The 23,215-nt window shown below is 44.2% G+C and overlaps 2 protein-coding genes across 7 annotated transcripts in view; one reads left to right on the forward strand and one right to left on the reverse strand.

The window, feature by feature from the left end:
• LOC135553941 (KAT8 regulatory NSL complex subunit 1-like) overlaps window positions 1-13,004 on the forward strand; it is a 73,191-nt gene extending 60,187 nt beyond the window's left edge. Inside the window, 13 exon segments of the mRNA XM_064985891.1 lie at window positions 943-1,084; window positions 1,647-1,739; window positions 2,359-2,465; window positions 2,805-3,006; window positions 5,092-5,263; window positions 6,568-6,759; window positions 7,632-7,814; window positions 8,180-8,340; window positions 8,498-8,622; window positions 8,969-9,026; window positions 9,313-9,425; window positions 10,150-10,447; window positions 10,691-13,004. Coding sequence (XP_064841963.1) covers window positions 943-1,084; window positions 1,647-1,739; window positions 2,359-2,465; window positions 2,805-3,006; window positions 5,092-5,263; window positions 6,568-6,759; window positions 7,632-7,814; window positions 8,180-8,340; window positions 8,498-8,622; window positions 8,969-9,026; window positions 9,313-9,425; window positions 10,150-10,447; window positions 10,691-10,963 — 2,119 coding nt within the window. The 3' untranslated portion in view covers window positions 10,964-13,004.
• A 618-nt stretch (window positions 13,005-13,622) lies between these two features.
• Window positions 13,623-23,215, reverse strand: part of LOC135553942 (microtubule-associated protein tau-like) — a 47,481-nt gene continuing 37,888 nt past the window's right edge. For 5 of the 6 annotated variants that reach the window (XM_064985897.1, XM_064985894.1, XM_064985896.1 and 2 more), the window contains 3 exons: window positions 21,890-21,971; window positions 21,594-21,700; window positions 13,623-16,914 (listed from right to left, as the gene is read on the reverse strand). In XM_064985897.1, coding sequence (XP_064841969.1) covers window positions 16,702-16,914; window positions 21,594-21,700; window positions 21,890-21,971 — 402 coding nt within the window. In that variant the 3' untranslated portion in view covers window positions 13,623-16,701. Of the gene's footprint in view, window positions 16,915-17,509; window positions 17,678-21,593; window positions 21,701-21,889; window positions 21,972-23,215 lie in introns of all 6 variants that reach the window. The other variant, XM_064985893.1, reaches the window with a different exon arrangement.

A 23,215-nucleotide genomic window follows, 5' to 3' on the forward strand; every position in this document is an offset into this window, starting at 1 on the left:
ACAGAGACCCTCTTCCTACCCAAAATGTCCTTCGCTCACAGCGCCATCATGTCAAAGTCTTGGCTTGAACACAGCTCATTCAGGGTTGGGGAAGCAACTACTAGGCATGCAGGCCCAGGTGTAGAAACATGAGAAGGGGATTCAGTGGAAAGGTGGCAACTACAGTTTTGTGCTGCTACTGCTATTGAAACGTAAGAAACACAAACAAATTCGAGCAGCTCGGGGAGCCAAGAGAAAGTGTCGATTTGATTAGTCTAAAGGTCATCAGTTACTGGGGTACTGGAAGTGTGTGTGTTAAGCTTTTGCATTTGATTTTACTATTCAAATAATATGAGTATATATATTATTTTTTTACTTCAATGGCAACTTGCTCACGTGACTCAGGAGGGGTGGTGCACTTTGCTTGTTGGAGAGTGGGGGATTTTCCATCGGTTAGAAATGTCCCAATTCACTTGCTACACATGGAGCCTCTGCCTGTAAAGCTTCGCTGATTGATTGGCTGACAATAGCGAGCTTGACGTGTGAAAAGTGTCTAGGCTACCGGTGCGTCTTTTTTATGGGGCGTATTGGTACGAAATGTCAGAACTGTTGTTACATAAACATTTCCGAGTGGCAAGGTCGGTCCTAGAATGAAGCAATGTCACAGATAATTAAATCAAATTTTAGACCAAGCCTTTTACCTTTTTTTTAATGAACTTGTAAGCAAGTATTGAACTTGTAAGTAACCAAATACTAACGCCCGTTCGAATAACCACACCCATCCCGTGTGTGTGGTGGCTTAGATGTAATAACAAAAGTCTGTGGCTAGTGTTGTGAATGAAGGTGGGTGGATGTTTTTGAGCCCCCCCCCACACACACGATTGCTCTCTCACACCGACGCGCACACTCTCTTCTCGCCTGCCTCTGCTCTGACCCTGTCCTCCTCCTCGCTCTGCCCGACAGATGGAGACGTGCGGAGGGGCGCTACGCGGTGGATAGGGCCTCCATAGTCAGCCACTGGAACTGGCTGCAGGCCCACGTGTCTGACCTGGAGTACCGCATCCGCCAGCAGACGGACATCTACCGCCAGCTCCGCTCCAACAAGGTCAGCACCGCCACCACACAATACACACAACACTGCACCCTCAGTCTCAGCCACCTGGGTGGCCCTGGCAACAAGTTCAAGAGTGGAAGGGAAGGGGCGGACCGGTTGAAAGCCGTGTCATTGGTCGATGGGGATGTAGAAGCAGGTCACGTGACCTAACGTGTCGCTCGATCCCCACGCTCAAGGTAGCTTAGCTCACACCTCAACTACGGATCAGAAGAGTGGGAGTGCTTTTCTATTCTGTTCTTATCAAGAGTATGTTGCCTCGATACATCTGACATGTCTGTCTGCTTTTAGCCCTCATTTTCCCCCCCACTCTTATCCTCTGCTTCTCCCACTTTTTTTTCTTTCTTTTTTTCTCTCACTTCATCCATCCAACGGTCATTTCCCAGTGGAATATCATAGCCTTCCTGGTAAAAATGTGTAGCTTGTTCATGGTGCCCCTTACCCCTGTCTGTGGCTACACCAAAGCCAGTTACTTTGGTGCCTAGCCACTGTTACCTCTGGTGTTATGAATCAGAAGGACTGAAGAGCTCACCCTGGCATATCTGCGCTCTCGTAGGGTTACATAATTCTGGCAGAGACCTCCCCCTTTGACGTGTCACCTGAGGACGGGGAGGTGAAGGCGGAGCCTGTTGGTTGCCCGGTAATAAAGGTAAATGAGTCTGACGATGTAACTGTCCAATCAGATCCTCAACAAGCCGGTGTCTTCATTTCTTAGACATTAACTCGCGTATCTTAAACATGCCCTAATTTTAGATGAATAGGTTCACAATTCAATTAGTGCTGACATCCTCTTAAGTCATGTAGTATGATGTGCTGTTTTCATAGAGAAAGAATCAAATGCGACTTTTCCACTTAGTGTGATGCCTCCCTACCAGTTCAGGGGAGAAAGAGAAGAGGGAGGGAGAGAAGACACCGCTCAACATGGCACCCTGGCACTGTGCCCAAAATAGAGAGAAGAGAACAAGACTCGCCCACAGAACCCTAACCAGCCCCCGGGACTTGGGAGGGAGGGAGGGGAGAGGGAGGGACTACTATCTCGGGAAGGGAATGGGTGAGGAGGGGGAGGTCCCAAAACAGTGGTGGTCTTTGTTTTGTCATGCCAAGTCGTGTTGACCTTTCTATCCATTCAGTTGTGGCCCGAGGAATTCACTAGGAGGTCATTCAACTGTTCTGGGCTAGGCTGTAGTGGAATGGAGTTGAGGAGGGTGGGTTGGAAGAGTTTTGAAGGGGTTCCATGTTAGCCGTGCCAAACTTGTCTTTGGTTCCAGGAGTGCGGCTCAGACGGTGGGGCCGAAGGTCCCGGAACGGTCTCCGTGGAAATGGGCCAGAGGAAAGGTTGCGTGCCCGGGAGACGGGTCAATGGGATCATCAACAGGTACGACGCAATGGAATGATCCCTCTTTACCCGTCCAGTAGGTGTGTGTCCTTTCAGCAAGGCGGCTTCTATGCCAACCACTCCGTCTGAACAAAGGGGTGTGTGTGTGTGTGTGTGAGGGGACATGATCCATGTGGGATTGCAGCTGCTCACTGTTCTTCCCAAACATACTACAGGGTTTGTACACGCAGCACTGTACAAACTTGTACGTACATGTATTCATGCTGCTGTTTCTTTTATGCCTGCTCGAGAAGAGGCAGAAGAATGCGCGATTGTGAGGGGATATAGAGAGCGTCTTCGTGTAGCGTAGTATTGATGAGTGACTGTCCCTCCCTCCAGCCTGCGGCCTAGCTCTCCAGAGTGTTCTGACCTGGAGAAGCAGCTGAGGAAGCAGCAGCAGCAGAGCCTGCCCTCGTCTCAGCCCCAGCTACCGTGCTCCCCTAAGGACGACACGTGTGTGGCGGCCCGCACACGCCCCCTCCTCAGCTGCAAGAGACGACGCCTCGTCAGGCCGAGCACCGTCACCAACCTCAACCGCAAGGTTTGTGTGTGCGTGTGTTGTCTTTGTGTTGGTACGCTTTCACTGCTACATTGTCATTCTGTGTGTTTTCAGCTCTTTTTTTTTGTTTATTGGGTAGTGGGTAGTGTATTGGGTAGTGTATTGTTTGCTAGTATGACTGTCAGTGTCCTTGAACTACAGAGTGGTTGGCCGATTTTGTCTGTGTATAGCCTATATATTATGTGTGTGTTTATATGGATATGCTATCTGCAATGTGTGTCCTTTTCCACATGGGTGGTGGATTGGTGTGTGTGTGTGTATATTTGTTCACGGCTCGACATTAACGCTTGTCCGTTTGTCCGGTATGTGAGACGAGCAGAGTATAGAATACTGTATGTTGTCCGGATGGACAAGTAAAAAAAGTATCAAGTAACACAGTATCAAGCAATTACTCACATCAGAATTGGACCAGAGTATCCTCCACATGCGTTGTTGTGCACTGTTCTCCCAATTTATGCAGAGCACATCAGAATATGATTATGTTGCATTGAACGGCGGGGTATGTCAATCACTTTTGAGATCAGAGCCGCATGGAGCCACATTTGCGCATTTCTTTGTATCCCTTGATAGTTAGTGAGTTATTTTCCCAGGTATAGCTCGTTTTTGGTCCGCAAACAGGGTTCGTATTGTCATGAAAATCCTTGAAAAGTCATGGCGTGGGCATCACCTGCTTTGTGCCTGTTTGATTGGGCCCGAGGAGAGAGAAGGGGAGACATTGCAGCAGGTAGGCCTATAAAATAACGATAGACAACCAATTAAACTAGAGAGCCAATTCAAAACATATCGTGTTGCCGGGCTAGTTATCTCAGCAGGTAAATATTTATCTAAAAGCTACATCTATTAATGTCATTGTCATGTCCGATGTCCTAAAAAAACAAAAACATCAAGTCACCTTTTTTGGCCCACGGTGTTACAGACCATCATTATTTGGGGGACAAGTGACTTGAGCTTTCGGATGAGCACAAAATCAGTCTTACTTGTCCAAAGGACAAGTGGCAACAACAACAAAAACAGCGAATGTATGCCGGTCTGTGTGTGTCTTGAGTTACAAGTGTGAAAGGACACGCGAGCATCTGTGTCTGTACGAGCAGTAAGTGTGATTACATGTGGGGAGTGCACGTGTTAGTACATTAACAAACTTACAGCATATGGGTTTGTGATGAGTGACCACCAGCCTACCACGCCAGTACATTTTAAGGATCTGCATTAGAACTCTCATACCCTCGGTGTGTGTGTTTCGTCTACATGTCTTCTACCTCTGCATTCTCCAAAGAGGTGGACTCCTTCATGCGAAGTGGCCTTGGAACAGGTGGCTAGTTTCCAACAACACAGGTAGGGCTGAGTGCTGCTGCCTCGTGTTCTATTAAAAGCAGACGTGTTGTTATATTTCCCGATGAGGAGGAGCTGGCTGACAGAAACCCACAATTCAAAAAGGTTTGGCTGGACGCGGACGGGGTGGGGACGGACTTATCCTAGATCAACACTCCTACTCTGTTCAGTAACAGGAAACGCGGCCATAACGGGAACCCGCTGTGAACAAGCTGTCCTCTCAGCCCCTAGTATTTCAGATTGTTGTTAAAGCCATAAACTAAACAGGAACTCTGGCTTAGCTTATTAAACCAGCACAGCCGCAGTTTCAAATTCTTCGCCTAGGCTATGGCAGTCAGAGCTAAGCTAATGGTGCTATCTATGCATGTTTTTATTTCTGAAACAATTTGAACCTGGTCCGATTTTTGACTTTCCCTTTACAAGAAGGCAGGCGTTGTAGAAAGTACAGATGTTTGCGGCGGTTTCATTTTTTGGAGACTTTAGAAGCAAGTGTTGCTGTTGTGCAACAGTATGTTGTTGTTGGAACAGAAATAGGATGACTAGTTCTATCCGAGCTCCGTCAGAGACTGTTTCCCTCTGTTGTTTACATGTTCCCCCTTGTGTCTGGATATTACACGCTTGTTATTGCATTGAGAATTTGTACTCCGACTCGATTACTCAGGCCTACCTGGTTAAATATGTTGAAAGAATCATCCCACTCTCCTTCCCCCTCCCTCCCTCCCTCCCTCTCTTCTCCAGGGCCAGAGGCTGTGCGTACAGGGTCCTCGCTGCGGCTGCGAGGTCAACCCCCAGTGTATGACGTGTGGCGGCCGCACCCTCTCCTCCTCTGACGTCCAGTATGAGCGCCCTCTACTGGAGAGGCTGTCCCAGTTCGACCCCTGCGTACACCCCATCCTCTCCCTCTCAGACGGTAAGATTGATTGGTTGGTTGATGGATTGATTTGAATTGATTTGAGCGTTCACACCCGCTCCAGCCGGAGACAACGTTGCATTAAAACAGGGTAAGCCTAGTAGCTACGTGCACCACATCTTTTCTCTCACAGTTGTAAGTCGCTCCTACCTCGTCATGCCCAGGGTCAAGGGTTGGCTAACAAGGGACAGGGGTTGTTGTGCCATCCTGTGCTTGCTGGGTAGTGGAGCAGCATAGTTGGTTTATAAGTGATAAAGATCCAGTATGGAATACTATATAGACTATTTTCTAGGCAGAATTTGAGCTGTAGCTTTGTCGTATCAACAACTTGCAGCACCACCAGCTTCAATCCAATCAAAGGTCATTATTCCATACATATCATGTAGCGTATATTTCATTATGACTCTGATTTCCACCAGTGGGCTCCCTCCCACACTTCTCTACTGCTTTAGTAAAGGCCTGTGGCTGGGCCTGTAATGTGGGCCTGCCAGTAGGATGTAGACAGAAGGATGAAAGCAGGCCAAATCCTCAGGGGGGTCAGCAGGGGCGGAGGGGCTTCTGGTGCTTCCTTTCTGGACTTGCTGAAGTCCTCCCCCTGGTGGATTGAATGAGAAATCCACTCTGACGCTCTGTCAAAGCACTGCTGCTCAATGCATCCACCCTCCCCCCCCTCGCACAGTCCCAGATGTGCCTTTTCCACATGAGAGGAGCTAGCTAGCTAGGCCTGAGAGATGTGAAAGCTTCAAAAGTCTGCAGCGTAATGAGGTATAAAGGACTGGCTGGAGATGGATGGTGCAGTCAAGTAGGTCAACTGGTGAGAGAGGGGATGGTTGGTGGTTGAAAAGGCAATGCAGTCAGTCTATGACCATGCGATGCTACTGTCTGTCTGAAGCGAGGGGCCACCACCTGCTGTAGCTGGAAAACACAATGGCGTTGGCCTTTTTAATAGTGCACGGTTGATGGGGTTTGATCTGATCTGTAGTCCCTCTAGAATCTACGCCTATACAGTTCTCGATACCTGACCGGTGCTTTGTTTCTATTTTGCCGGGCCAATGTGCTCTGTTTAGGTGTGGGTTTATTTGAACATCTTGGTACATATGCAGAAACACACATAACATTTGATGTCATACAATGTAAAACACAATGATCAGCCGAACTATATAAACAATGAATTATCAATAAAGCATAAGTCATAAACAGCATAATTTGAGAGCTCTTGCCAGCTCTTGCTTGTAAAGATGATTAGGAAAAAAACAACGTTATTATCTGCTGCTAACCACAACCCCCCCCGTGTGTTTATGCAGACGTGACGATGAGTCTGCACCTGCAGCGCGTCCTGAAGTCCCACTGGAACAGCCGGCCCCTGGAGAAGATGAAACCCCTGAAGAAGCTCTCCCTGAAACACAAGCTCTCTGTGGGTCGCCCTCACGACCCCTCCGCCTCCTTCACCTCCAAAGACAAACACAAGATGACCAACTCCCTCCTCTCCACAGTCCGTAAGTAAAGCCTCCTTCACCTCCAAAGACAAACACAAGATGACCAACTCCCTCCTCTCCACAGTCCATAGATAAAGGCTCATCACCTCTAAAAGCCTTCGACTTTAAGCCAAGCAATGGGGTATTGCCTCCCAGTAGGGAAGGCTCGTATAGCCATTTGTTCCTAAGCATGCTCATTTTCTACACCTTAAATGTTGTGTAACGCAACATACCCAAATGTACACTGTAAGGTGACATATAGGAAGGATCTCTTAGTTTTGCAAAGCTCTTAGAGATATGATCAGTATTGGCGGTTCATATACTCGTGTAACTATGCGCAAACGTACGAGGCCCCACCAGCCTGAAATTTCACAGCCCCACATTAACAAGCGTTTGTTGTTGTTTGTTTGGTGTACTCTGTAGTATTCAGGTGTGAGTGTGTGGCCCAGCGTTTCCTGGTAAATACAGTGACTCAGCTGTCGAAATGACAAAGCGCTTTCCTCTGTGTGATTGATAAAGAAGCCTAGGTTGTTTTCTGCTTCGAATGCATGGACCCTATTCAGAGAGCACAGACGGATGGATGGAGCGTGATACACTGATAATAATTTAATTACGACGTTACATAATTGATGCTCGGTGCTCTCCAGAGTTCTGCAGCACAATGTTAAAATGTACATCTCTAAGCCAGTTTTGTTCGCATTTTTACTCTCACGCAGACCCACTCGCTCACAGACCTTGCCAAAAATATGACCGCTTTAGTGTCGTGGTGGGGTCTACTTTATGAGGATTTTTTTTACAGCCAATTAACACTGTTGGACAAAATCAGAAATATTTGTGTGTGAGCAAAAGATACACACTGCCTAACCCCCCATGTTGCTCTACCCACTCCCCAGGCCTGTCCCACCACAAGGTGCGTTCAGAGAAGCTACACAGGCAGCAGCTGGACAGCCTGCTGGGGTCCACCAAGCTGGAGGGCCGACCCCACTACCGAGGGGAGCAGGGGCACGGGCCCTACGACAAGAGCCACGCACGCAAGAGGCCCCGAGAACACTCGCTGTCGCTGGACAGTATGGACAGTAAGTTGCCTACAGTCTATTTATTTTCCCCTCTCTCTTTCTGCCTCTTTATCTTTCCCTCTTCCGCCCTCAGCACCTGTCTCATAACTTCAGCAGCTCAAATGAGTTCTGAAGGGTAATTGTCACACCGCTTCCACCGTTTTTTCACTCTACCTTTGACCCTTTCCATATCACTTAAACTTTTTAGAAGGTCCATCTCTATTTTCCCTATCCTTTTTATCCCGTGTCAGTTACTGAATTTTTAAAGCTTGAATGCTTGACAGATAGATGTGTATCAATCAGTCTGGAGGATTCCAGGTGTATTTAATAGGATTTCCTCTACCCTCTCTCTCGCTCTCTCCCCTCGTACTCTCTCTCTCTCTCAGACACCCCTAAGCTGTACCTGGATGGGGGCAGTCTGTGCCCGTCTCTATCTGCTGGGCTCCCCGCCCACAGCTCCCTACTCCGACAGCTGTCAGCCTCCTCAGAGACCTGCTCCGTGCAATTCACCTCCTTCAACAGCAGCCTGAGGGACAACAGCGCCCCGGTACGACACACACACACACACACATCTGGTTTTAAAACTGTGCGCACATGCGTGTACTGTGTGATTGATTGGAACAGTAATGGTGAAGTAGTCTGTAGAAGTCCTTTAGAAGTTGGATTGACGGTGACTGACCCTGCTCCCTTTCTACCCCGTACAGCATCAGCCCATCCGCAGGAGGAGGGGAGAGAGCTCCTTTGACATCAACAACATCGTCATCCCCATGTCTGTGGCTGCCACCACCCGCGTGGAGAAGCTGCAGTACAAGGAGATCCTCACCCCCAGGTACGCAAGACACAAAATGGCCGCCATGCCTACCTCGGCATGAGGAAGTTGCCTCGAGTCAGGAAACGAATCACAAATCCAGAGATAGTTTGGGTATTTTCCCCATCTAATAGATTAATAACGGAAAGAATATATGGGACTGTAATGCTGATCCTAGATATGTCCAGAAGGGCAAATAGCAATTGTTAGGATATGATTTGGGGGTCTGTAAGCTGATCTGAAATCTGTGCCTAAGAGAGAATGCCCAGAGCTATGCACATCAGCTGTACTCTCACTTGAACACACATACACACACACGTGGGTGGTGAATTACTGATGTATTAATTATCTGGCTTCCATTTTGCAGTTGGAAGGAGGTTGACATTTGTGCTAAGCCTATCGCTGAGGAGGCTGACATTGAGGAGGTAAAAAAGATTTTCTCTTGGTATGACCTTTTCAGAATCTCAATTGGAGTAGTTTACCGATGCAGACCAGAAGTATGATTCAGTTGCACAGTGTTGTCCAAAGATGTCAAACATCTAGGTAGAGCTGCCACCAACCCCCAAATAACTGCTCCCTTTTCACCGTATAGCTCTGATGCAATACATTTAACGGTAATAACCAAACCAACGTTTGACCGCAAGCCGCATTCATCAAGTGTTACAGCACTAACTTGGAGTGCTGATCTCCCTCTCCCTTCTTCCCTCCCAGATTGAGGACCTGACAGACACTGCGTTCTCCCAGCTGCACCAGCCCTGCGAGGACCAGGAGCGTTCCCGCTGGAGCTGGACGGCCAGCGCCATCGCCAAGAGGAGAGGCAGCCGGTCAGTAACACCCCCCCAACCCCCTCCCAACAACAAGACTCACCCTACCCACTTTATGAGTTGCAAGAAGACACCCCTGCAAAATGCAACCCCCCACCCCCTCCAAGGTCTGCCCCAATCCACCCACTTCCCATAGTTTTTCCAAGAAGCAGTGTATGTGGAGGTTTTTCTCATTTGTTTATTAATCCAGGAACCAGTCTTTTTGGTGTGATCTGTAGCAGAGATGAGGTTCTGAGCTGCATATTGATTGTGATTCTCTTATCTCAGAAACTCGTTTCTACCTAGAATAGCCAGATCCAGCACGTTATACTGCAGTGCAGCACAGGGAACAGCTTGGCAAATAGCCTAGTGGTTAAGAGTGCTGGGCCAGGTCGCTGGTTCTCAGATCCCCGAGCGGATTAGGAGAAACATCTGACGATGTGCCCTTGAGCGTCGCCGTGATCCTTGGCCTTGACCCCACTCTCCTAGGGTGTCTCGAGGAGTTGGTATATACATTTTAAAAAATCCGATTCATACACTCATACAGGTTACCCACTTGTACATTAGGTGAAACAGGAAAAATATTATCCTCACCTATTTGACCTTTGGCCTTCTAGAATCTAGATGATAGGTTTCTCTACTTAAGGCTATTCTCCTTTCTGTTCATTTGAGGTCTAGCTGAAGACTTCGTTTCTGTTCTCCATGTCAAGTTAACTCCCCTCTCTCCCCCCCAAACCCCTTCCAGTTCGTATGTCAGTGGACGGTTGGATGGTCGCACTACTCCCCTACTGAGCAGCACCAACCCTTCCACGCCGCAGCCCTCCTCCCCAGACACAGCCCACTTCCACGCCCTGCAGGACTACGGCAGTGCCGCCTCCCCCTGCTCCCCGGCCAGCCCCGACCTACTATCCTACCCTTACACCCCAGGGTGTTACACAGCGGGAGGGTACTCCTACACCCCTATAGGCTCCAGGGACTCCCACCGCCTGCTCTCCAACGAAGACACGCGCTGCTCCACACCTGAAGGCACCTACGAAGAACTGGTAGGCTCCCAATAGCACAAACACTTCCGTACTATACACGCGTTCACACACTTCAGCTGTTTAATCAGTGTGTATGCGTCTTTGTGAATAGCGTGGCAGATTGTAGAGGACATATGAGAAGACACCTGGCCTTTTGGGGATAAATGTACACAGACAGACCGATTTAATCTCTGTGATAAGTGGGTGATAGCCCTGTGTTAAGTGGTGTGGTCTCTGACGAGAGTTTCCTCTCTCCCTCTCCAGGTTCCCATCCCAGTACACCCGTGGGACCGGAGGAGCTTCCCCCTGGAGAGCGACCCGCCGCCGGAGCCCGAGGAGCAGCCAGGGAACGCAGAGGAGCGCCCCTATAGAACCATGCGCCACATCTCCGGTTGCAAGACAGGCTCGTCCAGGTCCGAGTCCGACACCGGCGGTCCCCCCTCGCCGCTCCTTCCCCCTGACGACAGCAGCAAGCAGAAAGCCCCCTCCTCCACCACCACCCTCACCACCACTCTCACCAGACCCTCCCACCGATGAACGAAGGCTCTCACTGCATAAATGACTCTACACTTTTCTTTTTTTTTCTCACAAGACTCAAGACAAGAACGACGACAACAATGGAATAATGGACTCCTGTTGTTTGATATTCAAACATCAGTCAAATTCTTTCACAGTTTTTAGTGAACATAGACCGAGCCCCCCGTCAGAAATCCGTTTTGTTTCTTTCTTGCTCACTGAAATGAATAAATATATATAAAAGTGAATGAAAAAAGGAGAGCAATTAAACTGAAAGCTGAATTTGTGATGAGCAGGGCATATAGAGTTGCTTCCTGTTTCTGGGCCAATGGGCTGAGGGCTAAGCAGCCACTCAGGCAGTGTGTGTAGCTTTCTTTTCCCCGCCCCATATCAGTTTTAAAATGGAGTAAAACAAAAAACAGCAATGCCTTGTTGTCATAGCTTGTTATGTTGTGTCACCTTGAATCAACCTAATATTTGTCCCTCCCCAGAGAATTGGCGTGAACCTGCAATGTTCCTTTCAGCACTTGTTTCTCAGAGCTGTTGTAGTAATCTGAGTTTGCCATTTTCCTTGACGTCTGTCTGTGCTTTTCGTTCATCTGTTTGTCTGCATTGGTATAGTTGTTTTATACATATAGGTTTAATAAGATATTTCCTTTCAACCCCGTCACATAGACTGATGGAACAAGTGGTTGTGGGCCGTGTATAAAATAATTTTAGCACGGCAAGTAACACCACCCTCAATATGATATTACGCGAGTTTGAATAAATCATTCAATCAAATAAACCAAAGTGAAACAAATAATCATGTGAACTAATTTAACGACAGGAAAAAAATGCATCACCTCTCCTACATAGGAATGATTCTATAGAAATGGGGGGAGTTGATATGAGTGTTAAACTGTGTGCATATTGAATTTCTGTCTTCATTTTCTTTGTGGTGTGCGTGCGGTTATTTCACGCTTTTCTGATTGGTTTGGAGAATGTGCAAGAAATACTAAAGCGTGCAGTCAGGTTCCAATTACAAAGAAAGCTCCTATGTTTTTGAATGTAGTATTTTGGCTTTATCTTGACTCAAGGACCTTCATTATTCACTCTATTTTAAATTTCTGTACCCTAGCTATTGACACGGGTTGCCGTAGTTCACATCCGATGCAACGTTTCCAGCTTGTAATGCATAATTGCCATGCAATTTGCATGTCACTTGGTATAGTAAAAGAGAACATGAGACAAATTAGGGAAAAATATGTAAATGTACCTAATTAATCTCGTTCCTGTGTCACTTTTTTGGAATTGCACAAGGCAGATAATGTTGGATTGTCAATGCAGTTCCACAATTGGATTAAAATCTTTGGGAGTTCAAATGTCAAATGCTTTTCATGTAACAATGCAAAAGAAAACTCCAAGTTTGGGTTGTTCATTAGAGCAGACAGATGGAAAATGTTGTGTAATGGGTTTTTTTTTAAGTCCAGGTAGTCCCTGCCCGTTATATTCCGTTTGGTGCATACTGATCGCTGCCCTAGTTCCCAGCACCCCCTGCTGTGTCCCTCCCAGCAGATGAAGTGGAGCATTGTACAAAAAGCCTCTAGACAAATCTCTCCATCTAAAAAGGATTTTTATGTTTGAGTCACTTTTAAGTCAGAAGGCTGTGGCCATCACAAACACAGGAGGCTATGTGGGGATTTATCAGTTGTGGAGTCACTTTGACCATGCCCATCTCATCAACCCTCCCGCCGCCTGGCCGTTTCTACTTGGTCACTTTGTAAGTTAAAACCACATGTTAGCCTCAACCAATACCCTGCTCTTGTTCCAATTACTGCTAATCATGTCATGTTTGAGTCTAAGAAAAAAAATAAGAGTGTGGGGGGGGGGAAATCCTTCAGATCACTGTTCATTTGAGCCTTTATTGTCTCCACCCGCTTCCTTGATTCTGCTGTCTGTCATAGCGAGGAGGTAATGTGAGGTCTTCACTGGTGAATCCTTTGAATCATTCTCCCATAAGAGTCTGTACTCTTGGTGGGTCCAGACAGACCAAAAGACAAACCTAACTCAATTTCTAGGGACCATCTAGGGACCATCGATGCCTGTCCCTATCCCTTATTTCTCCTCACAGAAGTCCCCGTCATGAATCATGATCAACTATGGTTTGTCTGCGAGTGGGGATCAGAGAACCTACCAGAAACTGTTTCGATGTACAAGAAGGTTTGACTAGCGTTAAACAGATAGTATTGTCTGGGCTATTTTCATACTTTCCAACGTGGTGTGTGGGGGTGGGTGAGTCTGGTATATCCTTTAGCATGTAATAGTTTGTACAAAAAGTATATTTTGTAAATAACTTAACTGTTTGACGTTCAGGCTGTAGCTGTCCTGATTGTATAGGGAGAAGACACGACAAGTACAAAATATTGAACTTTTCTTTATGCAGAGGCAACAAACAAAAAAAGTGTATGATTGATGAATCCGACGGGCAGGCAGCGTTTGTGCTTCTCAAAATAAAAGTGAATTATATTGTATCAACTGTGTCCTTGTGTCCCTATGATCTTGTAAATTCGACATGTGGAAAGCGCTAGCAGATTTCACAAACGAGGTCAGTTTGACAGGAAATACCCCAGTCATTCTTTGAAACACCATCACTCCTTAGTGTCTTCACAAATGTAATGGAAAGAAGAAACCTTTAACATTGCTCTTCCAATACTGACTTTATTTCCTAATCCAACGTTTACAGCAACAAGTTATCAGTGTAAACCAAATATTAATAAAATGCACATCACAATAAGGACAATCACGACTGTCAAGATAAAACTGCAAACTCAGCAGAGAAGGAGAAACAAAAACAGGACATGGGATCATGGAGAGAAGCTAGATAACTTGTATCATTGCTCCTTTTTTTTACTGCACTGAAAAAGCCCCAAATTACCCTGTCTTTTCCACGTTCTTTTCTTTCCCTTAAGTTAAATGACATTAAGTCCTAGGCCTACAACACTCTTTGCACCAACTTTCTCCCCCTCTTGTCACGGCATATTTAACTACAGTACAATTATCAGTTTGCTTAAAATGTCAGTCATTTTTAAGAAAACGTTTAATGAGTTATAAACTTGAGGTTATAACGTTCTTTCAGAAGAGTAAACTGCTCCTTCAGATTCACTTGCGGTTACTTGGAAAAACTAGAAGAGTGATATGACATTTCAAATTTCAGCTTCGAAATAAGACTCATTTGGGGAAAAACAGCCTTACACTTTTGCGTAACATTCACCACACACAAAGAGCATAGGGTTGTTTTATGGTACCTTTTCTACAATCGTCTAAAAGGATATGTGGACTAACGTGAATATCAGTCTGAGTATCCCTACCTACATGAACAAATCCACCTCAATTTCCTTGTACCTCTCCCTGCACACCAACTCGGTACTGGTACACTGTGTATATAGCCAAGTTATAGTTACTCGTGTGTTTATTCCTTATTATTTTTCTGGGAAGGGCTCATAAGTAAGCATTTCACTGTTAGTCTACACCTGTTTATGAAGTATGTGACAAATAACATTTGATTTGAGTATTTTTGGGCTAATATGCAAACATGTCTAACTTTAAACAGATTTGTTCAATCGTAAAAATTAATATAATCCGCTTAACACACTTTATATGTGTTCAGCACAGTACATATTGTTCATGTTGACCATGAGGAATGAGGAGGAAAGCCATCCAGTTATCATTGCCACACATGTAGTAGTGGGCAACTTGAGAACTTAAGTGTGTAAAAACTACCTTGCAAAAACAAGAATGCATCGTGAGGGTCTGGAGTAAAAAATAAAGAATAACGGGGTGTCAGCAGGTGCATCTACAAGCATTCGTAAATATCAGTTTAATATGTCTTACATCCACAGAATAGGGCTACTAGTAGGAAAGAAAGTGCGCAACATAAGTTTTGATCTACTAAAAAAAATGGTGCTCGATCATTGCGAAGAAATATTTACTTCAGTTAAAATTCGCTACGTAAGTAGTGCGCTGTGGATAGGTAGGGGATGATCATTTGAGCATGTCTGACAAGAGAGAGGGAGTGTGCAAGTGCACACTTCTGGAGTAGGGTAGAGGTTTGGAGCGTAACCTATGTCCGGCTTTAAAATTTCATGCAGGGAAAATCCAGACTTGTCTAGGCATGTGTGTTGTGGGTATGCAGTGGCATTTCGATTGCCTGACCACTCAAACTGAATTCTTCCTCTGCTCTATCGTTCCTACATACGTCAGTCGGAGACAGCCATCATTCAAGTCGTTTGTGGTGACAAAATCAAGAGGTGTTGTACAAAACAAAGTCATCAGCGATTGGGTCATCTCTAACCAATCAGAGTATCAAAGCCAATGACGAATCTTCAAAACGACCCTATACCCAGGTGTGTTCTGGCTCTTGCCCAATCAGATGGTCTAGACTGGATTTCCATTTCCATTCTAGAAATCGGAGGGGAGTTACTCAAATCCAGACTCACTGCTGATAAGAAACTAATGTCCATGGGCATGACGTTTGGCAGGAGCAAGGATTTTGGGTAGCCAGGCAAGCATTTATTACGCATTCATTAAATACTATAATCACAATTTGTTATGAATGTTCCGTAATTGTTATGGATGTACCGTTAACTATTCTGTTGACTAGATATGAGCAGTGAATTTATAAGCCATTGCTAGGCACTTTTTTTTTTTTTTACTCTGTGGCAAATTTGAGCTGTTTATGATAAGGAATCAGTCCATATATTCTCAATAGGCATTTATACATTTCTCAAACCTAGGATTGATGATATACCACCAACATACCAGCACGTACACTATACCATACATACAAACAAACATAACTCAACTTCAAAATTAGCAATCTTATCCAATTGATTGACGTTGTATGCACCATGTAGCCCAATTACTCCATTAAATCATAATTAATTGATTACTTCATTGCTTTCAATTGCTCAGCAATGGGATCATTGAAATGTTTTGAACAGGACATGGGCTTTAACTCCAAGTCAAATACTTTGGGTGTTTTCTCATTAGTTTATTTTATAATTTCGCAAACGATGTCTATTTTAAGCATCTCAAAGGCAGAGTCAATGTGCCTTACACGCCATTCATGACATCACAGCAACTGTTTACGATAACGTTCGAATTTCAGAATGCCGTAAATAAATCTTCGCGGATTTCTCAACTGGGGAATATCAGTGATTTAAGCACGAAAGGGCAGCGGTCTTTTTGGCACTTGACATCGTTTGAATGGTATAGTACGGTGTCACTTTAATTTAGCTGACCTTTTCTAGTTGAGAAAAAGAGTCGAATCTTTGACTACTTCACATTTTGAAGGCCTAAATTAGCATATTCAAACATCCACAGGGTGGCAATGCGCAATATTTTCATGCGAGCCTTTGCGTTCAAATTGAGCAGCCCAATTAATTGCACTGTTAAATGGAAAGTAGGGCAAATGTCTTTTATAAGAAGACCGGGCTGCGAGTTTATGGGTATATAATGTTGCTTTTCTTTCACGTATATGTTTTCATGACCTGTGTCTACCTAACTATCAAGACCATAAACAGCTGTTCATTAAACGGAGCACTTTGCCCTGACTGATATCCCATGTCCGCAAAATCCTGCGAGCGAATTTGAATTACAAGGAAGAAGGGAGAGACTGAGTGAGGTGCTTCTTTTTCTCTTCGTTTCTCTTTTTTATCTGGCGGTTGGTTCCCTTGGTAACCTGCAATGCTTTTTTTTCAGGGAGGGACGTGGTCGAATCACAGGCCTTGCTTGGCGAGGGAGGCGGAGACCTGGTCGGCAAGCATGGATAGCGGCGGCGTCTCTATCATGTTCTGGCTTCCGGGGGACGACACGTTGCTGAGAAGATGGGCGGGTGAGCCGCCTGTGATGATCTCCACGGGGACAATCTCCGCTCCGTGGTCGGTGCGGGCCTTCGCCGTCTCACGGAAACTCAATTTGTGGCTTTCAATCTGCAGGAGTAATAAATTAGGTGTGAATGGCAAGCATGGGCACCTGGAGTGATGAGCGAAATCTTCCATGTGTAATTATGCATCATTCATGGATTGTATGTGTGTAAACCTTCAGGGCCAAGCTTCCCGTTAATTAAGCTTAGTCATGGAATAAAATGTATTCTAAACGGAGAATTTCCATTAAAAATGTATTCTAGTCAAGGGCTAGGCTTAATCTGCATCTGGGATGAGTGGAAGTCAAATCAGAACAAATCCAGTATTGTACTGGATTTGTGATGACATCATAATGTAGTATGGCGAACAGAGGATGTGCATATCACTGAACACAAGACCAGTGATGCTGTTGTTTGAAAGGCTCTTGACTTTGTGTTAATGCCCTCTTCTGGTTAAAGATATACAAATCTCCCTCTTGATAGTGTGTGGAGTCCTATGGACATGCTGTGTATTTGGCTGCGCAGGTCCATGCATGTGTGGGTGTTTTTAAAGGGGAAATTTAGGCCTTAATTTCAAGGATGAGTATCTATGTTGTGGCTGCATCTATCCAATTGCTTGGACAATTTTGCCGACTTTGGTCTGAAGTAAGACGTGTACTTACTGGAGACTTCTAGCTTTGCCAGGATGCCCCCTCGATTGGGCTGTGTTCAGAATGGGGCGATTGAGGGGGCTCAGTGGAGAGGCCAGTAGGGCTGGGGCTAGGACCTTCCCCATTTAGGGAGGTGTCACCTTCTCCAGAAACCCCCTCAGCTTCCTTCCCCTTCTCTCTCTATGGATGGATACCATATCCAGTTTGGATGGAAAACATGCGTTGAGGTTAAACAAAATAAATGAAACATAACAAAGGAATAAAACAAAATAAATTAAATGTATGTATATACAGTTGAAGTTATAAGTTTACTTACACCTTAGCCAAATATATTTAAACTGTTTTTCACAATTCCTGACATTTAATATTAGTAGAAATTCCCTGTTTTAGGTCAGTTAGGATCACCACTTTATTTTAAGAATGTGAAATGTCAGAATAATAGCAGAGGGAATGATTTATTTCAGCTTTTATTTCTTTATTTCTTTCATCACATTCCTAGTGGGTCAGAAGTTTACATACACTCAATTAGTACTTGGTAGCATTGCCTTTAAATTGTTTAACTTGGGTCAAACATTTTGGGTAGCCATCCACAAGCTTCCCACAATAGGTTGGGTGAATTTTGACCCATTCCTCCCGACAGATCTGGTGTAACTGAGTCAGGTTTGTAGACTTCCTTGCTCCCACACGCTTTTTCAATTCCGCCCAGGGCTATGTGATGGCCCCTCCAATACCTTGACATTTTTGTCCTTAAGCCATTTTGCCACAACTTTGGAAGTATGCTTGGGGTCAGTATCCATTTGGAAGACACATTTGCGACCAAGCTTGAACTTTCTGTCTGATGTCTTGAGATGTTGCTTCAATATATCCACATAATTTTCCTGCCTCATGATGCCATCTATTTTGTGAAGTGCACCAGTCCTTCCTGCAGCAAAGCACCCCCACAACATGATGCTGCCACCCCCGTGCTTCACGGTTGGGATGGTGTTCTTCGGCTTGCAAGCCTCCCCCTTTTTCCTCCAAACATGACGATGGTCATTATGGCCAAACAGTTCTATTTTTGTATCATCAGACCAGAGGACATTTCTCCAAAAAGTACAATCTTTGATCCCATGTGCAGTTGCAAACCCGTAGTCTGGCTTTTTTTATGGCAGTTTTGGAGCAGTGGCTTCTTCCTTGCTGAGCGACCTTTCAGGTTATGTCGATATTGGACTTGTTTTACTGTGGATATAGATACTTTTGTACCTGTTTCCTCCAGCATCTTCACAAGGTCCTTTGCTGCTGTTCTGGGATTTATTTGCCCTTTTCGCACTGAAGTAAACAGCTTGGAAAATCAGGAGGAATAGGTCAAAATTCACCCAACTTATTGTGGGAAGTTTGTGGAAGACTACCTGAAACGTTTGACCCAAGTTCAACAATTTAAAGGCAATGCTACCAAGTACTAATTGAGTGTATGTAAACTTCTGACCCACTAGGAATGTGATGAAAGAAATAAAAGCTGAAATAAATCATTCCCTCTGCTATTATTCTGACATTTCACATTCTTAAAATAAAGTGATGATCCTAACTGGCCTAAAACAGGGAATTTTTACTGGGATTAAATGTCAGGAATTGTGAAACTGAGTTTAAATGTACTTGGCTAAGGTGCAAGTAAACTTCCGACTTCCAACTGTGTGTGTGTGTGTGTGTGTGTGTGTGTATATATATATATATATATAGAAAGAAAGAGTCTGTACAAAAAAAAATACATGCAAGTTCTTCAAAAATTGTAGTTGAATGAGCTGAGCAAGAGATTGGTCTGCAGTGCCAACTTGGAATCAGAGAGAGAGAGAGGTAGTCTGAGTATCAGTCTCTTTAGCTAACATTCCACTCCTTGGCACTCTCATTGCCAATGAGACTGGCCTTTCGGCAATCTCAACATTGAAATATGCGCTAGATTTACGGCGGAGTTGCTCATTAGTTGTTGGAAATAACAATATTTTCCACGAGAACATGGGGATTCTCAAAAATATAATTTCATAACAAAAACAAATATTTAGCTGTTAGCTAGGCAAGTTGTTGTATTTTGAAGATTAAAATCTATTTTGTAATTGGAATTGCAGTATTTAGTTTGAGAATTTAGACATGAGCTAGCAACTTTTGACTGACTAGTTTCGTCTGGACAAACAACCGGATACCAATGTGTTACAATAATGTCTACCTGCAGACTGCGGTTACTACATGCCGCGCCCACTGCCATTGCGGCTGCTAACGCTGTCTCTGGCACACACTCCAGCTTTCCTCCAGTTCTGTTAATGATATGGTGAGGGAAGTAGCTAGCTAGCTGACTAGAACACTGGTACAGTTTCATTCTCCCCCACTTGCCAAGCACTACCGGGTAGTGATTATCCTTGCCATAATGTTAAAATAACTGCTGGTTGGCATCCAATAAATGTTGCATTAACGCCACCTACTAGACTGGGGTATAACTCCCTTATACTCAGCTGAATTTATTTATCGCTCAAAAATAAAATAAAAAATTACAACAAATACTTCACTCCTACTGTCACAGACTCATCTTTATCCTGCCCCTCGGTGCAAGCCTCCGGCTCTGAGAACTTAAATCACACCTACCACCTCCGATACTTCGCCCTCATTCACTTCTATTTCTCATCCGGTCTTCAACTCACTCTGCTTACACTTTCTAACTTTCTTCTTTAACCAACCATCTCCCTTTCCCCGCCATTTTTAAACAACTCAAGGTCACCCTCTTCTTCCCTCTCTCTCTCCTCTGCCTCTCTTTTTCCCTCCATTCCTCCTCCATATTCCAAGTATCTCCTTATGACAATAGTGCACTTCTCCTGACATCTTGTTCTTGCCTTGTCAAGGGACTTCATTTAACCGGCTGTCATAATCTCCGTACAATCAGCACGACCCCTCGGGATGTAGTGCTCAACAGTGCATCCCACTTGTAAAGCAGCTACTTTGTCTTGATGTTTTTCTTCATCAATAGCTACCACGACGCTTTTCCATTTCTAACAAGCGCGTTCCTGTCAACTGCCGGTCTCCTAGCTGGCTAGCAACCGCCTTAACGGCAGTGGGCGTGGCATGTAGTAAGTGGGGCATGTAGTACCCACCCAGTCTGCAGATAGACCCTACTCACGTGTTCTGTGGAGAGAAAAAAAAGTTCAAATATTTGCACAATAGTTGTGATTGGAGGATAGCTCTAAGGGTGAACGAATCAGGATCAAATCCTCCGTTTTCCTCGAGCTCATTAATGATAGAATGATCATATTTGAATATGGCAAAAAGGCCACTCTTTTGGCACATAACATGGAGTGTATTAGCTAAAGAGACTGGTTCACAGGCTAAATGAGAAGAGCTGCTGCCACCCAAACATGCTGGGCAGAGAAGAGGAAGGAGAGCAGGAGAATGGGTCGCCAGAGTAGGGAAAATATCATCTCTTGTCATAGGCTTAACAATTAAAATATTGAGCATCTCATTTGGTTCTGGGTACCAAGATTAGGGAAAATACTACCTTGGCTTTTTACTGTATTGACTTTAAAATTGGCCTTCATGTACTATGTGAGGTTGAGTTGTTTTTTTAAAACAGGGATCAGTTACCTTGAGGGAAGTCTATTTGCAATTAAACATATTTATGATCTATTGTTATGCTTTATATTAAATATTGATTTAAAAAAAAAATGTAAATACACTTTTTGTAAGTACATGACAAGTAAATCACAAACTTAGGCGTATGCCTATTGGCAATGCAGAGAGACAGGCCTACTTAGTAATCAATGTGACCCTGTGTTAATCGCTCTTTTGCATCACATTTTAGAAATGTTTACAAGCAAGTCTCACAGCATGCTCAGTTTGCTAAGGAAGAGTTTGCCAAGCGAGAGGAGTTTGATCATTTAGTTTAGATTTCCGAGATTTGAAGACAGAGAGAGTGCGGACTCCAGAATTCGGCAGAATAATTCAGTATTTCAGAATAGAAATTAGTAATTGATTGTAATAGGTTTGTACAGTTGTTTTTTTAAAGATTGAAACATGAAAGTATTGTTTTGAAAGAAGTGTGTCAATTCGGACATTAGAGATAGTGAGTCTATTTGTTTACCTTCCTCCCGCCACCTCCAGCCACATGACCAACGTTGTCCATTGATCCAATCTTAGACTGAACCTTGAAGTCCAACTTCTCAGATTTGATCTCCACATTGCCTCCACCTAATGAAGAACATTGCAGTGGTAAAGATTGACAACGGGTATTTTCAACACATTTTCCTGTATTTCACATTCGTCAGGGAGCACATAAAACAATTATGTTAAATATTTGTTGATATGGCTGAGTATAGACCATCTGTTGCATGTTTTTTCATTTCAGTCACTAAAGGTTGTATTTTGTACGTAAGTTACCTGGTTTGTGGTGAATGTTGGCCTTCGATCCACACTTTGACTGTACGTTGCTTAGGTCAATCTTTTTGTGAGTAATTTGAACCTAGATATGGCAATGGGGAGAAACAACAAAGGAGATCATCAGACCACTGATAGAATTAGACCAGAGGAGTGGTCATTGTTGGGCGATGCGAGGAGACAGAATAGAATGAGTCAGCATCAGTCACATGCAAGGACAAGGACACTGCCATGAATGGCTTCCTGAATAGACTTGCTTCTAGCATTGTCCTTAATAGATGTTGGTTGGAAAAGGGAAAGAGGGGTTATTCGATTGCACCCACACATGAGAAATTCCTTAAAAATGAAAAGATAGCTAGAATAGTTCAGGGAATTCAGTCAGCTTTATCAAAAATCCCGCCATATTGATGAAATTTGAATCTAAATGAGACAACTTGGTCTCAAATTTGGATGCAAAGGCCCTCTTGGGTACATTGCAGAGATGTTTCGTTACATCCCTAGAAACTATGACGATACAATGCTGTTTTCTAACCCAGTTTAACCCACGTCTTGTAAGTAAGGATACATATTTGATTAGGTGATTGGATTACCAGGCCTTCACCTTTTTTTTTTTCCATTTGATTTTTCACAGGAATATTCTCTACTACACATTCCCCCACTTATTTCTTCCTGAGAAACGAGGCAGGATACCTGATGATCAGGAGGATGAAGGTAATCACAAAATGAATGGCATTCATGAAAACAACAATGTTATAATTTGAGCCAATGTTTATAGAAGTAAATTGCTAAATAATACAAGAAAAATACATGAATATGAAATTAAAATAACCAGAGCTCTCAAGTCTACACAACAATCTAGACAAAATCAAATCCCCAAAGCGAAACTCTTGAATAAAATAAACAATATGCCTATATTTTTTAATTAATATTTCTGTTGTTTTTTTTCAACCATACCCCATACATATACACATCCAAACATGCAGCTTTTTTCTGGTATGCAGTTTGAACATGTATTTACACAGTACAGACACATGGTGGTGCCATTGCTGCATAGAGAGCTAGGCTTTCATCACATTATTATCTACACTGAACAGAAGCCCAGCCCTGTTTATCCAAGCAGACACAACGACAGCAGGACTGCAACACTGCAGCCACATCCAACTCAGTGCAGCCCAATCACTAGCCACTTACCGGTACCACTATAAACAAACTGGCCTCATCATTTCTGTTGTAAGAGTTGAATCTTACATATCTACTTAGACAGCACCAGCAATGTATTACAGAGCTCACTAGTTATGGCCTATATAAAAAAAATACATCATAGTTATA

This window comes from Oncorhynchus masou, chromosome 14, assembly GCF_036934945.1.
Source record: "Oncorhynchus masou masou isolate Uvic2021 chromosome 14, UVic_Omas_1.1, whole genome shotgun sequence".
Lineage (NCBI taxonomy): Eukaryota > Metazoa > Chordata > Actinopteri > Salmoniformes > Salmonidae > Oncorhynchus > Oncorhynchus masou.